Genomic DNA, 21485 nt, shown 5'->3' on the forward strand with positions numbered 1-21485 from the left:
ACTTCATGTCTTTCCTCAAGCATTCCCTTCTCAAAGAGCTCTCCCCTGGTCGTTCTAGATTGCCTCTATACTTTATATCATCCTTCTCTGCTTTAACATTTCTCTTCAGTACTTACCACTACTTAACACAGTACTTCATTTACTTGGTTATTAGGTAACATAGTTTGTTTCCCCCGCTAGAATGTAAGCTCCATGAGGGAGGGTAGGGATTCACTTTGCTTACTTTGTATTCTTAGGGCTCAGGGTCTGACAAGGTGAGGGGCCACAATGGAGGCTCAGCATGGACTGATGAGTGAATGAAGGGCACCTAATTCCAGGCAGAGGTGAACACAGGGGGAATAGGGTAGGTGCTGACCTATGAGGCAGGTCTTGGGGGGACTACATGAGTGATGATGTCATTGTCCTGAAGGCAAGAACTATTACAGGGCAACCGGAGGTGAAATGGGTAGCCTGTGTGTTCTTACACACACATTTAAATGGGACTTATAACAAGGCTTAACTGCAGGCACACACAGAAAGGTTAATAAAGAGGAAATGAAAAAACGAATAAGAAAAAGAGGGAGATAAATTGGTAAATGTGTCCTACCAATTCTGCTGAGCTGGAACCCCAATAATATGCTGCAAGCTGGTGAAAAACTAAGAGCTCCCCAAGGCCCACATGTCTGGTTATAAACAAAACCTGACTGCTTAACTCCATTCTCAGGTCCCAGCAATCTTCCCTTTGGTGGGGATGACATTATGGGATTTGTAGTCCTTGGTGTCTTGCATCTCTTTGGTCTGGGGAATGGTGGGGTCCATAAAACCTATTTATGGAGTCTGTTTAGGACATCCTTTCCCCCCAACAGAAGGAGTCACTGACAGTCTTGAAAAAGGTCATTTCATGCCCTAACTCCAACTACATCCCTATCCTTCAGCTCAACCCAAACTGCAATCTCATCCACATTCATCTTCTAGTCCTGAAGTTTCCAGAATCTTTTTCCCCATCTCAGAATCCCGGTCTCCTTTGGGCACGGTGTCACCTTCCCTTGTTGGTGAAAGAAGGGTGCCACCAGGGAGGGAGCTTCAGCAGGTGCTTCCCAGTAGGCAGGAGCTGTCCTTGGGAGGCAGAAGGACAGAAGGCAGGTCTGGGAAAGGGGACAGAATCGCAACTGTCTCCTCACTCTCCCTGGCTACCTAGCACTATCGCCTGAATGTAGGACTCCGACCCTCTCTCATAACAAATCTTGGGTCCTCTCCCATTCCCTGCACCCATCCTCATGGCTCTGGCTTCTGTGATCTTAACAGTAACCAGACCCTCACCACACCCCCTTCCCACTCAGTGTTTAATATCACAACTATAGCAAACAGACTGTTGCTCACTGACACTTGTCCCTGGGTATATATTTTATTTCTTCGTTGTATCTTCAGTGCCTAGAACAGCGCCTGAGCGTGTTCCTTGAATATCTGCTGAATGAATGAAGGCATGAAAGAATGAATGACCTGGTTCCTAACAAGCGATTCCACTGGAGCCCAGCCCTGATTACAACCTCTTCTTAGCTTCATTCTTTCAGCTTCTTGTTTTGTTTGGTTTTTCCTTGGGTTGAAGGTGAATACTTCATAAAACTGAAGGATGACATAGATATGGTGAAATGTACACCACCCAGATCAAGACACAGAACACTCCTACTTCCATACCTGCTCCCAGCCTGCACCCCCATTCCAGAAGTGCTCGCTATTCTTACTCTGCTAGGAATTACTTATGTGTGATGTTCTTGAACTTTGTATCAATGGAATGATATATCTGGCTTCTTTCACAGAACACAAAATTTGTGAGATTCATCCATTTATAATTTGTTCTTTTTCTTTCTTTTTTTTTTTTTTTTGATTGCTGGGTGGAATTCTGTGTTATGATTAAACCACAAGTTGTATATCCATTCTTTATCTCAGTTTCACTCTGTCCCCCACTTTTGCATTCAACTGCAACTCCTCCTTGCCCCCAGGAAGCAACAGATAGATGCTCCTTCTCCCATCTGTGATTACCTCTCCCCAGAATCTCCCTGTGCCTGGGGTTCCTGAACCCTGCCTTCAACACCCACCACCCTTCCTGACAGGGGCTCTGGGCCCCAGGCCCTGGGCAGAAGGATGAACTTGCCCCCTGGGGCCATACCTGCCAGCCCTATTTCAGATAGGAATGGCAGCAGGCCAAGTGGACAGTGAGCTTGTTCTGCCCCCTCCCCCTGGCCATGCCCAACCAGGCCCCTGAACTGGGCTGATAACCTGTTGCCCATGGCCCTACTTAGCAGGGGTGCCAGGGCTGCCCTGGGGGCGGGCAGAGGGAAAGAGCTTATTAGGGTGATAAAGATCTGAGGGCCCCACCCAATGCCCCCTCCCCCAACTTCCCTGGGGCCCTGGCCCAGGCTGGACTGGCCGCCCCACCCTGAAGCCTCTTTCAACTGAGGCATCTTCCATCCGCCCTCTCAGAGGCAGGCCCAGAGCCCTGCCTGCTGTTCCTCCCCGTCAGCTCTCAGAGGGCTGGCCGTGCTGCTCGCTCACAACTAGTTCTCTCCACCCAGTCCAGCGTGCCCAGCTACCTGCAAGGGCAGAAGCTTCTCCAGGTGCCGGACAGCCTCATTGCTCCACCGTGGGAGACCGGACCTTTCCATTCCTCTCTGTGGCCAGATTCTCCTGCCTGCCTTGGGCCCCTGTGTGGCCCCCCACCGTGTCTGCGATTGAGCCCCAGCTTCTGCCTCCTGAAAAGCAACCATGGCCACCTACAAAGTCAAGGTGGCCACGGGGACTGATCTCTTATCGGGAACAATGGACTCCATCTCACTGACCATCGTGGGCACCCAAGGAGAGAGCCAAAAGCAGCTGCTGGACCACTTTGGAAGAGACTTTGCCACCGGGGCGGTGAGTGTGTGTGTGCGTGTGCATGTGAGTGTGTGTGGGGCATGTGAACACATGTGGTGGGTGTACATATGTGGGGGACACACATGTGTGGGTGCACACGTGAGCACACATGAGGGACGACACACTCGCACACATGAACATGCACACAGTGTGTGTGAGCACGAGTATACACGCGTGCAGTGTTTGCGTGTCTTTGGCATGTGTGTGCTGTAAGCGTGTGTGAGTGTGTGCAGTATGTGTGTGTCTGGGAGCGCTGGACTGATGGAGTGTGCATGGGAGGGAGCCAGAACTTCAACGGGAGAACCGGGAGTTCTGGGGGAGGCTGAAAGCAGAGGGGTGCTTGGGGTGGCTCTGGGTGCCCCCTCACCCCAGATCTGGCTCCCAACCTTCGGGACTTCCCAGAGCCCGGGCTTTCTACTGCTGTCCTTATCTGCCATCTCTTCCCTTTCCGCCTTTCCTTGTCTTGCTCCAATCCCTTTCTCACCTTCCCTCCCTTGCCCCTCTTCCTCTCTGTCACCCTCACTCCCCGCCCCTCCTACCTACCCTCTCCCACTCCATCTCTCTCTCCTTTCTCAGCCCTCTCCCACCCTGTCCTTCTCCCTTCTCCCCCATCTCGCTCTCCTTACTCACTCTTACTCCTAGGTTATGTTGCATCATAACCGACTTAAATTCACCTAGATTCTCTGTGACTTAAAGTGGCATTAGACCAGCCTGTCCAGTGGCACCTACCTGTCCTGTGATGGAAACACTTATGCCAGGCCCTCAGCCTTTAGACCTGATTTTGATTTAGATTCCGCCACTTACTAGGTGATCTTAATCGTTTATTCTATTGCATCAATCCCTACACCTTGTTTATGAGTGGGAGAAAAGGGACTGGCTGGACCACCTCTCTCCATTCTGAGATTGTAGGAGGCAGAGAAGGCCCTGTCCCCTATTTGGACCCCATTGTAGCCCACGCCTGGGTCCTGCAGCCTCAGGTCACTGCCGCGGGATGTGAGAGAGGATGGAACCTCAGGAGCTGGGGATGAGACAAGGAGGGGCTGTGGTCTGGCTCCACAGCCTCAGGAATCTGGGCCCAGAAGCCCAGGAAGGTGACTCCACAGGAGCAGGGCCTGGGTCAGGGGTTGGACTCTGCCAGCTCTGCTGATCCCATGCCCCATCCAGGTGGACGAGTACACTGTCCAGTGCCAGCAGGATCTGGGGGAGCTCATCATCATCCGCCTGCACAAGGAGCGCTTCTCCTTCTTTCCCAAGAACTCCTGGTACTGCAACTACGTGCAGATCAGTGCACCCAATGGCCGCATCTACCACTTCCCTGCCTACCAGTGGATGGACGGCTATGAGACTCTGGCGCTCCGGGAGGCTACAGGCAAGCCCTCTGCACCCTGCCCCTTGCTTCTTGGCTCTCGCTCTGGCCAGGCCTCCCCAGCTTGGTCACTCCGACTCCCAGCAAGCTCTCAGGTGCCAGCCCCACAGGGACCTTGGGGCTTCCTGCCTCTCTGATACAATCATGCTCTGTTGATGCTGCTGCCCTACAGAGTTCAGCTCAGCCTGCACCTGGAGGAATGGAGATGAAGGAGGGACAGGCCTGCTCTCAGGAGCCCAGAGTCTGCTGCACACAGGCAGGCTTTTCCTGATCTCCACAGCCCTCTCTGCCTCCTGCAGGATGCCTGGGCACTCTAAAAAGACCCCTAGGCACAGGCCCCAAGACCCTGATAGATTCGTTCTCCATGCCAAACTGTGCCTTGCACACACTCACACACCACACACACACAGACATAAGCCAGACACATGCAGACACCACACACACATAGACCATACTCTGCAGGATTCTGCTTCTACCACAGGAGGCTTTGTTTCTGTAACAGGAGGGCCCATTATCACAACTGATGATGTATTATTTCGTTTAGAGGCCTGGCTACGTCATCAGTTCTCTCTAGCTCTGAATAGGAGGGCTTGCATCTTGTTATGATGCCCATATAAGAGCAGTTTCATTGCTCCAAAGAATATCCTATCACCCCAATAGTTCTCCTAATTTCTCTCACAAGACTCACTGCTACTCTTAAATTACCCCTCCCCCACCCACTAATCCAATAAGACTCCTGTGTGCCCCAACAGGAGACGCTGTTACTCATACAGATGGTCTCAGGTTCCCAGTGGTTCACCTAATCTGTCACTTGGTTGCTCCCACAGAAAGACAGGCCCTAAGTGTCTGAGCTCAGGGGACGAAAGCTTGTTTCTGAAGCTCCTCACTCAGCTTCTTCTGGCCTCCCTCAAGGTGGATGGGAATAGAGGGGAGAGCTGAGTGGGACTAGGGCCTGGAGCTCCATCCTCCTCCAGGTGATCACCCCTCTGTCTCTCTCATTTCCCTGCTTCAGAGGCCTTTCCTTGGGAGCAGGGGGATGGTGCCTGAGGGGTAAAGAAGAGTGGAGAGGGGACAAGACAGGCCTGGGGAGGGTGTGGAGACCAAGAGAAGGGTCTCCCTCAGGATGCACAGCTTCTTCTCACTACAATAGGTCTTAGTAACATGGACTTGGGGGACAGGCAGGGTGACACTGGGTGGCCAGGCAGAAATGGGGTTGGGTGGAGCAGCTGCTATGCAATACCAGGGCAAGGACACTGAGTCACCTGCTGGGCCCTTGAAGGAGTGAGGCTCCCACCCTGGGGATGAAGCTGAGCTGGGTCTCTGGGTCACGTGACCCCAGGGGTACCATTCACCCAGAGCACACCAGCTGAGGCAAACAGAGGACCGGGAGGGTGGTAAGGAGGACCTGGAAGGAAAATGGTGGCACTGCAGAATTGTGCTTGCCAAGCTGGGATGACCAGGCCGAGATGCGAGAGAAAGACAGACCTGGATTTGGATTTCAGCTGGACATATAAGCACAATTCCAAGTCCTTCTAAGCCTTATAGGCCTCAATGCCCTCATCATAAACTGGGTTAATATCAGACCTGCTTCAGGTTGATGTGAGAGTCCACTAGATAAGCTCTGTAAGGAGTTGTGAAAAAGCTCAGCAGCAGTTGGTATGGGTGGGTGCGTGGTCAGAAGCAGACTGCCTGGCTAGGCAAGCCAGGCCCAGGTCAATGTTTTCTCTGCCTACTAATTTTTCTTGTAAAATGAGCAAGACCATATAGTTGGTTAGTTGAAACGATTGAGGCCCAGAGATGTTTAGAAATTCAGATTTTATTTAGAAGATGTATATATATATATACACACACACACACACACTCACAAAAAATCATTGCCTTGTAAACTGGCTGCCAATCACTGAGGCAAGGAAAGAAGGAAGTGAGTGAGGGGAAATACATTCCAGATTGGCAGGCAGCAGGTTTAATAAGAATGGAAACTTACAAGATTTATCTTGAACAGCCTGGAGAGGAGTTTCTATGCCTGTCCATCAGAATTTTGAGTTTATATAGAGACCTCAACTGGATTCAGTCACATATACTATCCAGGTGGCATGTGCCACTCCAAGGACAGGGGAGGGATGAAGAGCCCCAATTTCTGGGCCCAAGCTGTCCGTCAACCATTGGTCATGTGACTTCTTCCAGCAGAAACGCGTGTGTGTGACTTTTCTGTACGTACTCACAATGTATTATGTGCTGTAGCTCCTGGGGCACCCCTCGTCAAATATACCGATGTTTCTGTAGCAAAAACTATGAATTATTATACTGAATGTGTTAAATGAAGACTCTGCCTGGTCTCAGGTAAATTCAGGGCAGGTTTGCCTACAAAAAATTTTTGTCTAACTTGTGAAAAAGCAAACTATATCTTTTGGACTTTGGAATTGTGGAGACTGGATTGCAGGCTTACAGTAATAAGCACTTGTCTCATAAAATTGTTCTCATGTAGGTTAAATTATGAACATAATTTAAGTGTTTAGAAAGTACCCAATGCCTACTAAGTACAAGATAATGTAGTTATTAACATTTAGGTGAATCTAGAAGAGGGACCAGTGCCTCACTTGAGGGGTAGAGTGAGGGAGGAACGTGGCCCATAAACCTTTTTTGGGGGGGGAACCCCCTTCCTCAGGGTCAACCATGGGCCTACAGAACTAACTTGGGGAACAGGTGCTGAATTCTGGCTCCTGAAGTGGGCAGGGGAGGAAGGGTTTAAATAAACATATATATACATATATATGTACATATACACACATATAAGATTATTTATTTATGCATACAAGAACTGGGGTAGAGGCCAGAGGTGCAGGGAGGAGGGGGGGGGTGAGAGGATCACCAGAGAGATAGTGGGGAGCAGAACAGGCAGATATACTGAAATACACTGCTGAGGGGAGCAGCAGGTAGAACAGGAGAGTCTGCTGTGCCATGCGGGTCACCTCCTACCTGGTGTTAACCCCTTGTGGTACCAGGAAGAGCCCTGGAGGAATGGCTTTTTGGCCCTCACCAAGGGTCAAATCCAGAGCCTCCTCTTTCTTCTACCCACAGGGAAGACAACAGCCGACGACACACTCCCAATCCTCCTGGAGCACCGACAGGAAGAGATCAGAGCCAAGCAGGATTTGTACCAGTGAGTGGAGAGTGGCAGGGGCTGCAGGTGGTCATGGAGTCGGTGATGACTGCCCTCTGGGCCCTGCAATGGTGCATGGCCTCCAGGGCCCGCTGTTTTGGCTTCTCTTTGCAGCTGGAGGGTCTTCGTTCCTGGCCTGCCCAACTATGTGCACATCCCGAGTTACCGCCCCCCTGTCCGAAGAAACCCTAACCAGCCTGAGTAAGCACCTGAGGCTGCCCTGGGGCGTCTGCCATGGCTGACACCTGGGTTCTGACTCTTGTCCACCTCAGGCACCCAGGTGCCTGACCCCAGGCTTGCCCTCCTTCCCACAGGTGGAACGGCTATATTCCTGGGTTCCCGATTCTCATCAACATTAAGGCCACCAAGTTCCTGAACTCCAATCTCCGCTTCTCCTTCATCAAGACAGCTTCCTTCTTTTTCCGCCTGGGACCCAAGTGAGTGTGTGTGGGCCAGGGCTCCTGTCCCTTGGCCTCTGCTGTCCCTCAGCCCCTGCCTCTCCAAGGCCTGCATGACAGCCCGGGCTGAAATGCTGGGAAAGCTGAGGGAGCTGAAAGACAGGCCTTGAGAACCTAAGATGTGATGGAAGCTCAGCTCTAGCCATAGAGAAACCCTGAGACCCAGCTCTGCAGGCGGCACTGCAGAACTTGGCGGCCCCTCTGACACCACCCCCCCCTGCACCCCCCCCCCCAGGTCATTCGTTTTCAAAGTTCGTGGCCTATTGGACAGAAAACGGTCGTGGAAGAGACTGAAAGACATTAAGAAAATTTTCCCTATTACGAAAACTGTCATCTCTGGTAAGGGGTGGAGTACCCTGAATCAAACGGGGGGGCAACCAGCTCATCTCTTGGGCAAAGCGCCCGGCGCGTGCAGCGGCAACCAGCGCAGCTAGGAAGGTGCGCCCCCTGGCGGCCCAAGAGAGACGGCGCCCCGGCGCCCGGGCCCCTCCGGCTGCTCCGCCCAGGGTTGGGGTCTTTCTTCGCTTTCATCCCAGGTCTCTGGGGCGTCCACTGTCTTTCTCCGAGATCTCAGTCCCATGCCTTTCTATTTCCGAGGGGGACCGGGTCGTGACGACCCCGTGCTGTCCTCCTAGAGTACGTGGCCGAGCACTGGACAGAGGATAGCTTTTTTGGGTACCAGTACCTCAATGGCATCAACCCAAGCCTGCTCCGCCGCTGCACGCAGATCCCAGACAAGTTCCCCGTCACAGATGACATGGTGGCCCCGTTCCTGGGAGAGGGAACGAGCCTGCAAGAGGAGTTAGAGGTGAGGCCTGGGCACCCTACAGCCTCCTGCCTTCCTCCGGGCATCCCCTCTCTGCCCACCTCCACCGACCTGAAGAGCCCCCCCCCAACCCCCCATCTGTCCTCCCTGACTGACCCTTGAGGGGAGTGTGGGGGATGGGTAGGGAGTTCTGTACCCTAACCTGGGTCGCCTCAGGCTGGTGCCTCTGTGTCTACTCTTCACTGCTCCTCTCCAGAAGGGAAACATTTACCTGGCCGACTACCGCATCTTGGAGGGCATCCCCACTGTTGAGCTCAGTGGCCAGAAACAGCACCAGTGCGCCCCCCTCTGCCTGCTGCACTTTAGCCCGGAAGGGAACATGATGCCCATTGCCATCCAGGTGCCTGGGGTGGGGCGGGGGCTCCTGTGTGAGTGTGTGGCCAGCGCCTGAACCCCTGTACATGCATGAATGTGAGCACCGAGGTGCATGCTGGGGACCGTGTGCACTTGTGTGACACATCTGTGTGAGTGTGTAGTAGAGCATCAGGCTGTGTGTGTGTCTGAACGTTATGTACCTGTGTGTCTACCTAATCGCGGGAGCTGTATGAGCATCACATCTGTGTGTAGTAAGCAGGTGTGTCTGTGTGAGTGTGTCTGTGTACATCTGAGAATACACCGCTGTTTATGCGTGTGCCTATTTGTGTGTGCCCAGTGGTGAGCTTGGGGCGTGACCCTGTGTCTCCCTGCATGTACACATCTGTGTGCCTCTATGCCCAGACATGAACAGGGCTGCTCTTATGTATAAGCTCCTGTGTGTGGAGTGTGTATGCTGGATGTCTATGCTCAGTGGTCACCAGGAGGGAATGTGGGAGATTCAGACTTGTCTCTTTAATTGTTCATCCATCCACTTGCTAAATCGGTACCTAGGTGCTCTAGGCCAGGTCTCCTATAGAAATAACTGAATTAATCACACTTAGTTGCTGCCTTGGGAGTCTGGTCTGGCAGGAAAGGGAACTGAAGTATTTCCTTCCCGGCTGGATCATGTCCGAACTAGAAAAAGTCACCCCTCTGGGGACATTAGCCAAGCCTGATCCTCCTGGTTTGTTAGTGGGACGGTGTCGACTAGACTCAGTGCTACCCCACCCTTGCCCCATCTTGGCACCGTTGTGCAGTGCACCACCTGCACAGCTGAACGTGGTGAACTTGGAGTTGAGATGAGGAAGGATTCTTAGAGGCGGTAGCTTGTGAGCTGGTTCTTGAATGAGTGGGTGATGTGAGATACAGGGGTAGGGGAGGAAACTGTAGGCAGGGATCAGCGAGAGAAAATGTGCAGGGTGGGGGGGTTGGGGGCAGTGGGGAGGCGCTGGCATGCGCAAGAAACCAGTGGGCCTGAGAGCGGGAGGTGGCGTTACCTTCTCACACTCCCCTCTGCTTCCCTCCTGCTGCGGGGACCCTTGCATCCCTGTGTTTCTATACTCACTTACGCCTCCATCCTCCCCACATTCAGCTCAGCCAGACCCCTGGGCCTGACTGCCCCATCTTCCTGCCCAGTGACTCTGAGTGGGATTGGCTGCTGGCAAAGACATGGGTGCGCAATGCTGAGTTCTACTGCCACGAAGCCATCTCTCACCTGCTGGAGACCCACCTCATGGCCGAGGCCTTCTGTCTGGCCACGCTGAGGCAGTTTCCCATGTGCCACCCCCTCTACAAGGTACGGCATGGTGAAGGGACGGCTGTGAGGCATTGCCTCGGAAAGCCACTGGCTCACTCAGTAGTCACAGGGGTCCAGTTAGACTTGGGGGAGCAGCTAGGGACCCACAGGAGAGGGCTTGAGCAGTTCTTCCTACAGGGGGGTTCTGATTTGCAGAGATGGAGCTGTTGAGGTCCTTTGGGGGTGACTTTAATTTCCTCTCATTATCCTCCTGCTTCCTCCCACAGCTCCTCATCCCTCACACCAGATTCACCATCCAGATCAACAGCATTGGGCGAGCCCTCCTCCTCAATGAGGGGGGGCTCTCTGCTAGGGTAAGACTTCTGACCCCAGCTGCAGCAAGACATCTGCTCTCATTCTGGGCTTTGCAGTTAGACTAAACGCAGAACTTGCACTTGTGTTTCCATCACGATGGGGCATGGGGAGGGGGTTGGGCTCAAGTGGGTACTGGGTCTGGAAGGGCTCAGAGGCAGGGGCTGGGTGTGCTGGCCAGATTGTGAGAACTCCTGGGGCAGGGCTGGAGGCCTCATGGCTGAGGCCTCTGCCTGGCCATGGGGTCGCTAGACTTTGTGTGGGGCAGGTGTGGTCCTTGGGGGGAGGGGACTTGCTGGGACCCTCTCAGCTCCTGGTTCTGCCTCCTCCCTAACAGGGCACGTCCCTGGGCCTGCCGGGCTTTGCTGAGGTGATGGTGCGGGCTCTGTCAGAGATCACCTACGACAGCCTCTACCTTCCCAATGACTTCATCGAGCGTGGGGTTCAGGACCTGCCGGGATATTATTACCGAGACGACAGCTTGGCAGTGTGGGACGCGCTGGAGAGGTGTGGGGCGCGCTGGAGAGGACATGCAGCTATGGGTGGCATTCATGGTGGACACCCTGATATGTTGGGGGGTGTGGGAGCTTTTAAGGACCTGTGCCTGGGTATGGGGCCATCCAGGAACTTGGTCTTATGGACAGAGGATAAAGTCTGGTTCCTGAATGTCACACAAGTACTCACACTCAGGGTGGGGCTGGGAAGGCACAATTGGTCGTTTCTTGCTTCCTAGTCTACCTCTAATGGCCAGACCCCCAGTGGGCTCTGAGCTGCCTGTGTACCTCACCTGACCCTTGTTAGGGGACATTTCTGACCTCGCCAGACCACCTTTGACTCCCATCCCCCACAGCACTTGCCCACCTGCAGGCATGAGGCTTCTCTGGCTATGCCAAGGTCGTTGCCTTCTAGGGGAGGTGGGAAAAGCATGGCTGAGGAGGGCCCAGACTGAGGCCCTGTCCTCTGGCCAGGTATGTGACGGAGATTATCACCTACTATTACCCCTGTGACACAGCCGTGGAAAGCGACCCAGAATTGCAGTCCTGGGTGCAGGAGATATTCAAGGAGTGCCTACTGGAGCGTGAGAGCTCAGGTATGGACCCAGAGGGCCCGGGGGCTGTGGGGAGACCTTCTTGGGGGAACAGGGGCGTGTCTCCTTGTGCATTAAGGAGGCCACATCACTGCCCTAGCATTTTGACAGGGTCTTCTCTGATCCCTGGAGAAGAGAGGCAGCTCAGAGAGGATGGAGATAGAAAGACAGGACGATGGACCCTGTTTGAACTCAGGGACTATGGGTCCCTCTGCAGAGACCTGGAGTGATCCCAGTCTCCCATCCCCGAAATAAACTCCTGAAGACTGAGAAATGGGGTATGAGATCAAGTAGGAAAGGGCAGAACGTGCTGGAGACCGGGTATCTGGTGGGCAGCTGGCAGGTTCCAGGTGAATGAGGGAGGGAGAGCATCCATAGGGCGAGGGCACCCATTGAACAAATGTTCAGTGGACACTGTGATCTGGTTGCTACGAGGCAAAGGGGTGGCCCTCTCAGGCAAACACTATAGTGGGGTGAGGATCAGAGATTGGGGTTGGGTAGCAACAAACTAAGATCTATCTGAGCTCCAGCATCATGGCTAGCATCTACCAACATCTCACATTGGGGAGGTTATCAGTGAGAGGCCTCAGGCAGGTTGGGGAGTTCTGGAATGTGGAAAGGTCACAAAACCAGGGTGAGCATAGTGATTTTGGGGGCTGCACACAGGTCCAACAACTGGAGCTTAGAGTGGGAACTGGGCAGGCTCCAGATGGTGCCAAGGCTGAAGCCTTGAGCAAGGATCATAGCAGAGGCTGGTTGAGGAGTTTGGAATTACTCTTGTGCACCAGAGGGTGCCATTGAGGGAATTTGCAAAGGAGGTCAAATTTGTATGTTAGAATAGCAGATAGCATCAGCACATAGGAGACTTTTTGGGAAGCTGTTGGGCTGTCCAGGGGAGGTGACAGGGACCTGTCTTGGGTGGCAGATGTAGGGATGAAGAGAATTCCAGAACTAGGTAGCAGGTAGAAATGACAGGACTTGGTGACCAGTTTGGGTTTGGCAATGGGGGCTAGGTGGAAGTTGGGAGGGGAAAGGGTGACTTCCAGGTCACAACTAGGAGGATGTCATTCCTTGAGCTGGGAACCCTGAAGGAAGGCCAGAAAGAAGACATGTAGGGGTAATTAATGGGGGATTGTACTGAATCAGGGCAGCAAAGCCAGGGTTTCTACCCCTTGCTCCCAGGCCTGGGATGCCTCCATAAGAGAGTTGGAAAGTTAGAGGCAAGATCTTAGGGTCCCACCTGGGGCAGGTGCCTGGAGCAGACCCAGAAGGTAGTTGAGACCCCCACCCCTGAGGTAAGAGGTAGGGTGGAGTTGTGGTCACAAGAGAGCCAAGCAGACAGGAAGGGGGCAGGATGTGGCTCTAGAATATTAGCAGGACCAGGTGAGCTGGGCTTGGTCACGCCCTCTGCTGGCCAGAGCTGGGCACGAATGATGCTTCCAGGGCATTTATAGTTTCCCCTCTCCAGGCTTCCCCACGTGCTTGAAAACTGTTCCCGAGCTGATCCGATATGTCACCATTGTCATCTACACCTGCTCTGCCAAGCACGCAGCTGTCAACACAGGGCAGGTACTTGTGTTCACTGTGCCCCAAGCCTAACCCTACCCTTAGTCCGGCCTCAACCTCCAGCTCAATCTCAGCCATAATTCTTAGGCCAGCCCCCATGGGTCTCAAGTCAAGTCCCAGTTTCAATTCCAACCGCAATTTAAACCCAGGAGACCCTGGGTACTCTCTGACCCGGGACCCGTCCACTACCCCACCTCCAGCTGGAGTTCACTTCTTGGATGCCCAACTTCCCGTCATCCATGCGGAACCCACCAATGCAGACCAAAGGGCTGACGACCCAGCAGACCTTCATGGACACATTGCCAGATGTGAAGACTACGTGTATCATCCTGTTGGTGCTCTGGACCCTGAGCCGGGAGCCAGATGACAAGGTGCCCTGGGGTGTTGTGTGCTGGCTCTGAGTAGGGGGCTGAGAGCTGAGGGGGACAGGAGTGGGGGTGTCAAGGGCAGAAAGCAGGGAGAGCCTGCTGAAGGGGACGCGTGGGGGTGGGATGGGGCCTGCTCTGGCCTACCTACTGGGTTCTGTGTCTGCAGAGGCCCCTGGGCCACTTCCCCGACATCCACTTCGTGGAGGATGTCCCGAGGAGGAGCATGGAGACCCTCCGCCAGCGCCTGGCCCAGATCTCGCACAACATCCGCCAGCGCAACAAATGCCTCCCTATCCCTTACTACTACCTGGACCCGGTGCTGATTGAGAACAGCATTTCTATCTAGGATGGCCCTCCCCACCTGCCTGTTTTCCAAAAAAATCACTGCAAACACAGCCCTGGGTCTGTCAGTGCACGCAGCCTTTACTGGGGTACGGGTGCACGCATGTGCTCACACGGCAATGCTATTGTCCACGACCGCTGGGTCCAGGTAGGTGTAGGGCAGCGCCAGGCCCTGGTTCCGCTCCCGGATGGCCCCTGAGACCTGGGCCAGGCGGCTCTGGAAGGCGGCAATGCTTCGCTGTGGGGCCTCCTCGGTGAAGTGCTCATCAGGATAGGTGCCCAGCGGCCGCTGGGATTGGCAGGGGAGAAGGCTGGTAATTCACAACTGGAGATACTCCAGCCCCCTTTTCAACCCAACCTAATTCTAGCCCATCTAATAAATTTCCTTACCTGGGCATCCAGACCATTCAAGGTCTCTAGTCTGTCAGAAAAGCCACCCGAACCCTAGGGATGTGGACCCCAAGACCTATCCAACTTGAAACATTTCCCACCCACCCAAGCAAAAGATCACCCCACCAAACTATGCCCATTTTGAAACCCAGACCACTCTAAGCTCCAGCTAGTAAGAACCAGTGTTCCCCTAAACCACACCCCAGCAGACTTCATCACACCCGGGAGGCCCTCCACTAAGTGGGGTTACCCTCCCAGTAACCCCAGGACCCTTTCCTCACCTCACCCATACTCCTGGAATCTAAGCCCTCCCACTCCCACCTGGGCCTTGCTTACAGTGTCTTTCATGTCATTGCTGACACCCCAGAAGAGCACGAGGGCGTGGCACGTGGCGTTGACCTCGGGGAGTGAGGCCATCAGGTCTGCCTGGCCTTTGGCGGTAGGTGGGGGGAGCCGCATGGTGGTGGGAACATTGGGCATCCAGGCACTGAATTCAAACTGACCCCCCCCCCCACCAGACTCAGTAAGTACTGGGCTGCCAGTGTTCCTGCAAGATCCATTCCTGATGTAACTGGCTTACCCAGCAAGCCCTGCCCCCCCAACCCCCAACTGGCCCACCTGGCCACTGTTGACAGCAGCATGTTGGGCTGAGCAGTTGAAGATGATCATGGTGAGATACTCAATGAGAGCAGCACAGCTGTTTAGGGTGGAAGGGACCCCTAGGGGAGATCAGGTGGAGAGAACAGTGGTGAAACCCATGGGGCAGCTGCCCTGGGCAAGTGGGCTGTAGAGGATGGGAGGCAGGAATGACCAGTTCACCTGATTGCACGCGGCTTAGGAAGCCCTCCTGGAAGATCTCCATGGCCCAGGCCTGGAGCTCTGAGTCTCTGCTTACTGCACTGTCATCCGGGTAGTAGATGCCAACAATGTCGGACACAAAGCTAGGAATCCAGGAGTAGTTGGTGACTAGCAGTTCAGAGCTTATGCTACCCAGTTGGAAAAGGCCACTGAGATCAGCTGTTTAAGGGGAGGAAAACGAGGCCAGAGACGGAAAAGGCCAACCCCACTGAATATGAAGTGTCAAGCTGAGTTGAAGCCTGAGGCTTGCAGTCCCAGGTAGGCCTGAGACTGAGGGCCATAGTTAGTCTGCAGGTGGGATTTAATCAGCTGCCAAGGTTTTTGTTGGTTTCTTTTCCAAGTTGAATCAATGGTCAACCCTTAAATTTAGAAAATATGTTTAGATTTTGGAAAATCTTAAGATATGGCTATCGTCACAGCCGAAGCATCATCATCTCATCAGACAGTGCAAAAGCTCTACAGCCCCACTCCAGTCTTGACTGCTGCCTGCCTGCTGGGGCGACAGCCTCAGGGAAGGATTAGTCCCTCCAGGTTGGCACTGGCAGATTGGGTTCACCTCTTCCCTCCCTGTTCCCAAAGGGCCCACGGGGCTGGGTCTGCCTCCCTCATCAAGGCCTCTGCCTCCCTCCACCGTAAGGGCTCAAAGCTTGTGTATCGCCATTGCTTCAGCTATGTTCAGGACTCCAAGAGGAGGTGCATCCTGAGTGGGGCTTGGAGGGAAAACCTGGCAATATGGAGACTAGGGGGGTGAATACTGCTAACCATGAATGCCCAGGGAACACTTCCTATTCGCCTGAGGTTTGCTCTTAGGGTTTGACATTCAACCTAATAATAATAATTGGTAGGTGCTCTTACTGGCTCCATTTGGGGACGAAGAAGCAAGCTCAGATTAAGTGAACTTGCCCAAGGTCACACAGCTGAGAAAGAAGAGGCAATGTGTTTGGGAAGTGACCAAAACAAGAGAGATATAGTTAGGGTGAGGCTTGGAACCCCCAGGCCCCAGGGGAGCTTCACCTCTCTATGGCTGCCCAGATCTGGAGCCCATCATCTCGGTAGTAATAGTGCGTGAGGTCCTGAACCTCTCTGTCAGCCAGCTGGTGGGGCAGGCAGAAGGAGCGGTAGGTGACAGCTTCTAGCCCCTTGGCGATCAGCTCCAGGCTGCCCACTCGCCCCAGCGACGTTGACTGTAATGACCAGAGAGCCCTTTGCTGTCAGGAGCAGGGGGCTCAGGAGCAAACCTCAGCCCCTCCAGTCTCCCTCCGCCAGCTGCGGGGATTCCAGGCCTCCCAGGAGCCTGACCTGGTCAATGAGCTTTCCTGGTGCAAAGAGACCAGTGCGGGCCAGGATGTTGATGTGGAACGTGTAGCGGAAATGAGGAATGAGTAACTGGGGAGAACCGGAGTCAAAGGTTAGGTGGGCAGCCCCAGATCCCCCAGGGCCCTGGGTGCTGAGGGGAGGGCTTCTCCCTACCTTAAAGATGGGATGGCACATGGGCAGCTGCCTCAGCGTGGAAAGAAAAAAGCTCTCCATCACAAAATGGGTGCAAAGCAGGTGAGAGACCATCTCATGCACCAGGAACTCTGAGTGGCGCACCCAGGTCTTGGCCAGGAGCCAGTCCTCCACTGCATCACTGGGGAGGAAGATGGGGCTGTCTGGACCGGGCGTCTGAGTGAGCTGGAGTTGGGTGAACAGGGAGGGGTGGGCGTCAGGCAGAAACTGGCTGCAGAGAGTACAGCCTATCACTGCATTCATGGGCCCAAAGCACACGGTCAATTCCATGTATCTCTGGGAAAGTAGACGGCCTGTGATTGAAGGTCCTCATCTGTAAAATGAAGCTGATGGTAATAATTCCTCCTTTTAGGGGTTGTTGTGAAGACTGAGTCAGTGATGGTGAACAGTGACTTAGAACAGTGACTTCACACAGTGAGCACCCTGTTTCCTGTTGTGACCACTTCCAGCACCAGGGAGAAAAGAGGGAGTCCCTGAGAAGTGAAGGCAACCAGCCCTGGTCCTCCAGATCCCGAGCTGTATGGGGCAGGGACAGAAAGGTGGAAAGGGAGGGCGAAAGTTGCCTCCCCGAAGCGTTAAGAGTAACTTTGGGAACACCAAGTTGTCAAAAGGGCATTGCTCAGTAGAGTAGATTTTGAATGCCGAGTCAAAGTGCAACTTATCTTCTGACACTGAATATCACTGTCCTTCCACCCAGACAGATGGCAAAAGACTAAACTGAAAAACTCACAAAAAAACAAACTAAGGAAGTTTGGGAAGGATTAGGAGAACCGCGATGTTTAGCACCGGCACGGCAGCATTGGGAGGGGGCAACCTTCCAGTTATCCAAGGGGTGTGAAAGGCTCCCCCCCCCTTACTGACCTGGATGGCGAGGGGCAGCAGGGGCCCTCCAGGACATTGGCGCAGCAGGGTCAGGGGAGCAGCCACGAACTGGGGGCGCCCATTAATGATGCTGGGGCGGAGACCGGAGAGGATGGCATGATCCACCAGGTACAGGGAGCCCTTCTAGGGGAGGGGAGGTGGAGAGGAGGCTGAGGGGGCATGTCCCAGTGCCAGGGGTAGGGGCAGGGAGGGGAGTTACTCTAAACCCAAAACTATTTCACTAAAGGAACCTCATTCCCCGGAACCAGTTGGACATTCAGCCCAGAGACACCTGCAGTCCCTCCCAGGTACTGGAGCTGCACCTGCTGTGGTCAGGCCCAGCTCAAGGACAGAGAAGGAGTCCTGCCAGAGCACAGTGCATAGGCGGCAGCAGGCACTCTCTGGGGCTGGGGCACATCTCATCCTAATAGCCCACAGAGGGAGAGATCAGCTGACCAGCTCTCAGGCATCCTCAGTAACCACGACAAACAAGCCTCAGAGCTGTGCTATCCTGCCAAATGCACCAATCCTTGCCAAGGAGCAGGAGAGAGCCTTCCCCACCCAGCCCTGCTCCCTCAGCCCTTGCTGGGGCAGAACACGGTCCCTGCGTGCAGTGATGAGCTGGAGACTGTGACTCAGAGAAGAGGCTGAGGTGGCTGAAAAGGAGACTCCAAGAGAGGGAGGGGATGACGGGTAGCCAGGGAGGGTGGAAGGGACATGGCACCTGGAGGACCTGGAGCCTGGGCACCTGGGGGCAGGAGGGACAGGAAAGGAGGCTGGGACTCTGGAGGCTGGGACCCTTGGCCCCTCACCTCCAGCTCAGCCTGCAGGCATGTCCCGGGGCCGAGCACCGGGGCCACCATGGCGTCCGTGACAGGGAAGTTCTTTGGAAGGCAGTGACAGCGGCGGATCAGGACCGGGTTGAGGCCATTCAGGAACTGGGAGGCAAAGAAGGCGTCCTCCTGCCAGTGCTCGAACACGTACTCTGCGGGGGTGGGTGTGGGAGGGTCACCTTGGTCTCTAGGGCCCAAGTCCCTGCCTAGACAAGTGCACTGTTCTGAGGGCTCACACCTCCAGCTTCTCACCAGGGTCACTTCCTGATGCGCCCCTTCTCCCACCCCAACTGGTTGGATGACTTTACCGATGAGTGGACGAGTGGTTTCTTGATGAGTGGTTTCTCAGAAAACAAGGGATTAGAAGTTTAGTTCTCCTAAACTTCTAGAGTCACTGACTCTGAGAGAGTCAGAGTCACTGACTCTGCTGCCCCACCCATTTTCCAGAGGAAGTGTCAAGTTCTCTGTGTTGAGCAAAGACTGAATCTAGGGTTCTAGTCGAACTTGTGAAAATCAGAAGACTGAGGAATGCTGGCTACCACACAGGCCCTCCTTCCTGGCCTTTACTCTTGGGGGGTGGGGTCCCTCTAATTCCCTATTAAAGCTCACCAGGGCCATGTCCTATTTTTCTGCAACATGGCCATGATGAGGCCATCAGGGTAACTTGTTAAACCAGAACAATCTTTCAAGAAGAGTTTGTACTGGCTTGGCTCACACTGGTGCTAGGTTTTCCACTGAGGCTCAACAAGCGTCATCTGCCTAAGGCCAGAACGCACAGTTGAACTCACAGGGTGACAAGATATTGGAGGTGGAGTCTCCTGGGTCCCTCCATTTAGTTTGGTTTTCAGGTCTGTGTGTGAGGCTGAGGCCCCTACCCAGGAAGCCGTAATTTTGAAAGGAAAAGTTCTTTCTGCTTTGTCTTCCCCCTTCCCCAATTTAGGATATTAGTGGGACAGACATTTTCAGCTGGTCAGAAAAACAGTGTTGAAGATGGTTTGAAGATATAGTTATGGAGTCAGAGGACAGTAAATGGGCCCCTAGGCCCTTACTTCATTTTACCAGTTTTAGGAGTGTGGCTTGCTACAGGGCAGAGGTTGGAAGAGCCAGAGGAGGTAGAAAATGTGCCTTTGTGCCAGAAAATGGACAAAGAGTTGGACTTGTTCAAAGTTAATTTTGGCCCTCCCTGGTGGCGCAACAGGTTAGGATGCAGCACTGCAAGCTAGCTGCTGCCAGTTTAACCCTGGGGCCTGGAGGTGATCCACGTGACACAGCAGACCTCTCCTGTCTCACCTGCTGCTCCCCTCAGCAGTGTACTTTGTCCATATGCCTCTTCTGCTCCCCACTCTGGTGAATCTTCTCACCACCCCTGCCCCTCTGGCCTGTACCCCAATTCTGTATGCATAAACAAATAAATGTTTAAAATGAACATTAATAGTAGTTACTTTCTTGCTGAAACACTGGTCGGTAAGAATAGTTCAGTGAACAGAGACCTAAACACACCAAGGGAGGACATTTGGGTCTTCCTCCCTGAGTCCTTCAGCCCGGTCCAGAGGCCAGCCTGCTGGCAGTCCCGGGTGATAGAAAGCGTGCCTCCTCTTCCCAGCCCCAGTGACGCTCTGGGAAGGACAAGGGAAGAGGGAACTGCAGCAGTGCAGGAGTCCTGTGAATCCCTGAATGTCCCAGTTCTAGTTGTCTGGCCCTCAGTCCTGCAAGGTGAACACTGTGAGCCCTCTAACTCCATTACAACCTCCTTCTTTTCCTCATGTCTCAGACCTGACACTGGCGATTTGGGAAAGACGAAGCTACGTTTGATCTCATCCAGACTTCTCCAGGGCCGTTGACTGTCCAGCAGCCCCTTGAGCTTCAGGGCAATGTTCCTGCAGAAAGAAAGACCAGATAGCACCGGCTGGGGCAGAAAGGGGTTGGGAGGGAGACATCAGAGGCAGGCAGGCTCACGGGGAGAGGAGGCGAAATTTTTGGCTGATGTCTTTGGTGACTGAATATCGAAGGTTGGGATCAAGCTCCTTGAGGTTTTCAGCATCTAGGCAGCGGGGTATCCCTGGGAAAAACTCACTCCACCTATAAAGGGCAGAGATGGAGATGGGAGGTGAGGAGGGCTGGGCCATCGGCCTGGTGGCGCAGGGAGGGCTTTGGCACCGGGGGTGTTCAAGGGTGTGGGAGGGTTGTGCCACCACGTGGGGTTTGGTCAGGTCTGAGACTTGGTTGACCATAGTAAGCAGGAGCAAGGAAACCCTTTGTTGTCAGAGAACTAAAAAGTGTGAGCTCTAGGGACCGCCACACTGCTCACCTGTACTTCTGTTGCCTGTCCTTAATCTCTGCCTGGCGCTGGGCACAGAGCAGGGGGTGGCTGTCCTGCCAGATGAGTTTGGCTGTGGGAGAGAAGGACTAGCGGAGATCCACCTCCAGTCCCCAGCATCCCAGGGTGCCCTACCCCCTCCTTACACCTGGACATCTCTGGTCTGGAATGTACTCTGCCATTAGACTCTTGGCCAGTTTTACCTCTTCTCCAGCAGCATGGACAAGACCCACTCCTCCTCCCATCCCAGGCAAACCCTGCCTAGGCAGCTCCTTTCCATTCATTGATGCCAACACAACAGCTAAGACCAGAGGGGGCCAAAGAGCAGAGATGGAGGAAAGTGAAAGGAGGGGTAATAGCCAGCCCCCCACAGCATGATGGGTGCTGGTTGCCTACCCTCCCCCCCTTCGTTGCCCCATTCTTTTTCCATCAGCCCTTCCCTCCATTCATTGTGCTCCCACACACATCCCCATCAGCTCCATTAGGCAGAACCACTTGTCTCTCCTCTTCCATTAATCCCTCCACTAAGTCCCCCCACAACCAATAAGCATGATTTCAAAATTCCTCCTCCATCCCTGCCCCTGTGACACCCTTAAATGTTATCCTTTCCTTTGCCTCCTCCTCGAGCTCTGTGGCCACAGCAGCAAACCACTGCTGCTCCCCCCAGCAAATATCCTCCCCCAACCAGCCCC

At 54.0% G+C, this 21485-nt stretch overlaps 2 protein-coding genes across 4 annotated transcripts in view; one reads left to right on the forward strand and one right to left on the reverse strand.

Moving 5' to 3' along the window:
• Positions 1-2605: 2605 nt before the first annotated feature.
• Positions 2606-14069, forward strand: ALOX12B (arachidonate 12-lipoxygenase, 12R type). Its single transcript, XM_004684625.2, has 15 exons — positions 2606-2889; positions 4054-4258; positions 7334-7415; positions 7530-7616; positions 7730-7852; positions 8109-8212; positions 8509-8681; positions 8896-9039; positions 10147-10350; positions 10578-10664; positions 11000-11169; positions 11631-11752; positions 13218-13318; positions 13516-13686; positions 13850-14069. Exons 1-15 carry the CDS (start codon positions 2743-2745, stop codon positions 14027-14029), a joined length of 2100 nt encoding a protein of 699 aa, XP_004684682.1. The 5' UTR covers positions 2606-2742; the 3' UTR covers positions 14030-14069.
• Positions 14070-14073: 4 nt separating this feature from the next.
• Positions 14074-21485, reverse strand: part of ALOX15B (arachidonate 15-lipoxygenase, type B) — an 8035-nt gene continuing 623 nt past the window's right edge. Inside the window, exons 3-14 of one of the 3 annotated variants that reach the window (XM_004684626.2) lie at positions 20785-20866; positions 20433-20555; positions 20250-20353; positions 18456-18628; positions 17644-17787; positions 16744-16947; positions 16573-16659; positions 16288-16457; positions 15235-15356; positions 15034-15134; positions 14752-14913; positions 14074-14314 (exon numbers count right to left, since the gene is read on the reverse strand). In XM_004684626.2, coding sequence (XP_004684683.1) covers positions 14135-14314; positions 14752-14913; positions 15034-15134; positions 15235-15356; positions 16288-16457; positions 16573-16659; positions 16744-16947; positions 17644-17787; positions 18456-18628; positions 20250-20353; positions 20433-20555; positions 20785-20866 — 1652 coding nt within the window. In that variant the 3' untranslated portion in view covers positions 14074-14134. Of the gene's footprint in view, positions 14315-14751; positions 14914-15033; positions 15136-15234; positions 15357-16287; positions 16458-16572; positions 16660-16743; positions 16948-17643; positions 17788-18455; positions 18629-20249; positions 20354-20432; positions 20556-20784; positions 20867-21485 lie in introns of all 3 variants that reach the window. The other 2 variants (XM_004684627.2, XM_004684628.2) reach the window with 2 other exon arrangements.

The sequence above is a fragment of the Condylura cristata genome, unplaced genomic scaffold (assembly GCF_000260355.1).
Source record: "Condylura cristata isolate star-nosed mole 26May11 unplaced genomic scaffold, ConCri1.0 scaffold00017, whole genome shotgun sequence".
In the NCBI taxonomy this organism is placed as follows: domain Eukaryota; kingdom Metazoa; phylum Chordata; class Mammalia; order Eulipotyphla; family Talpidae; genus Condylura; species Condylura cristata.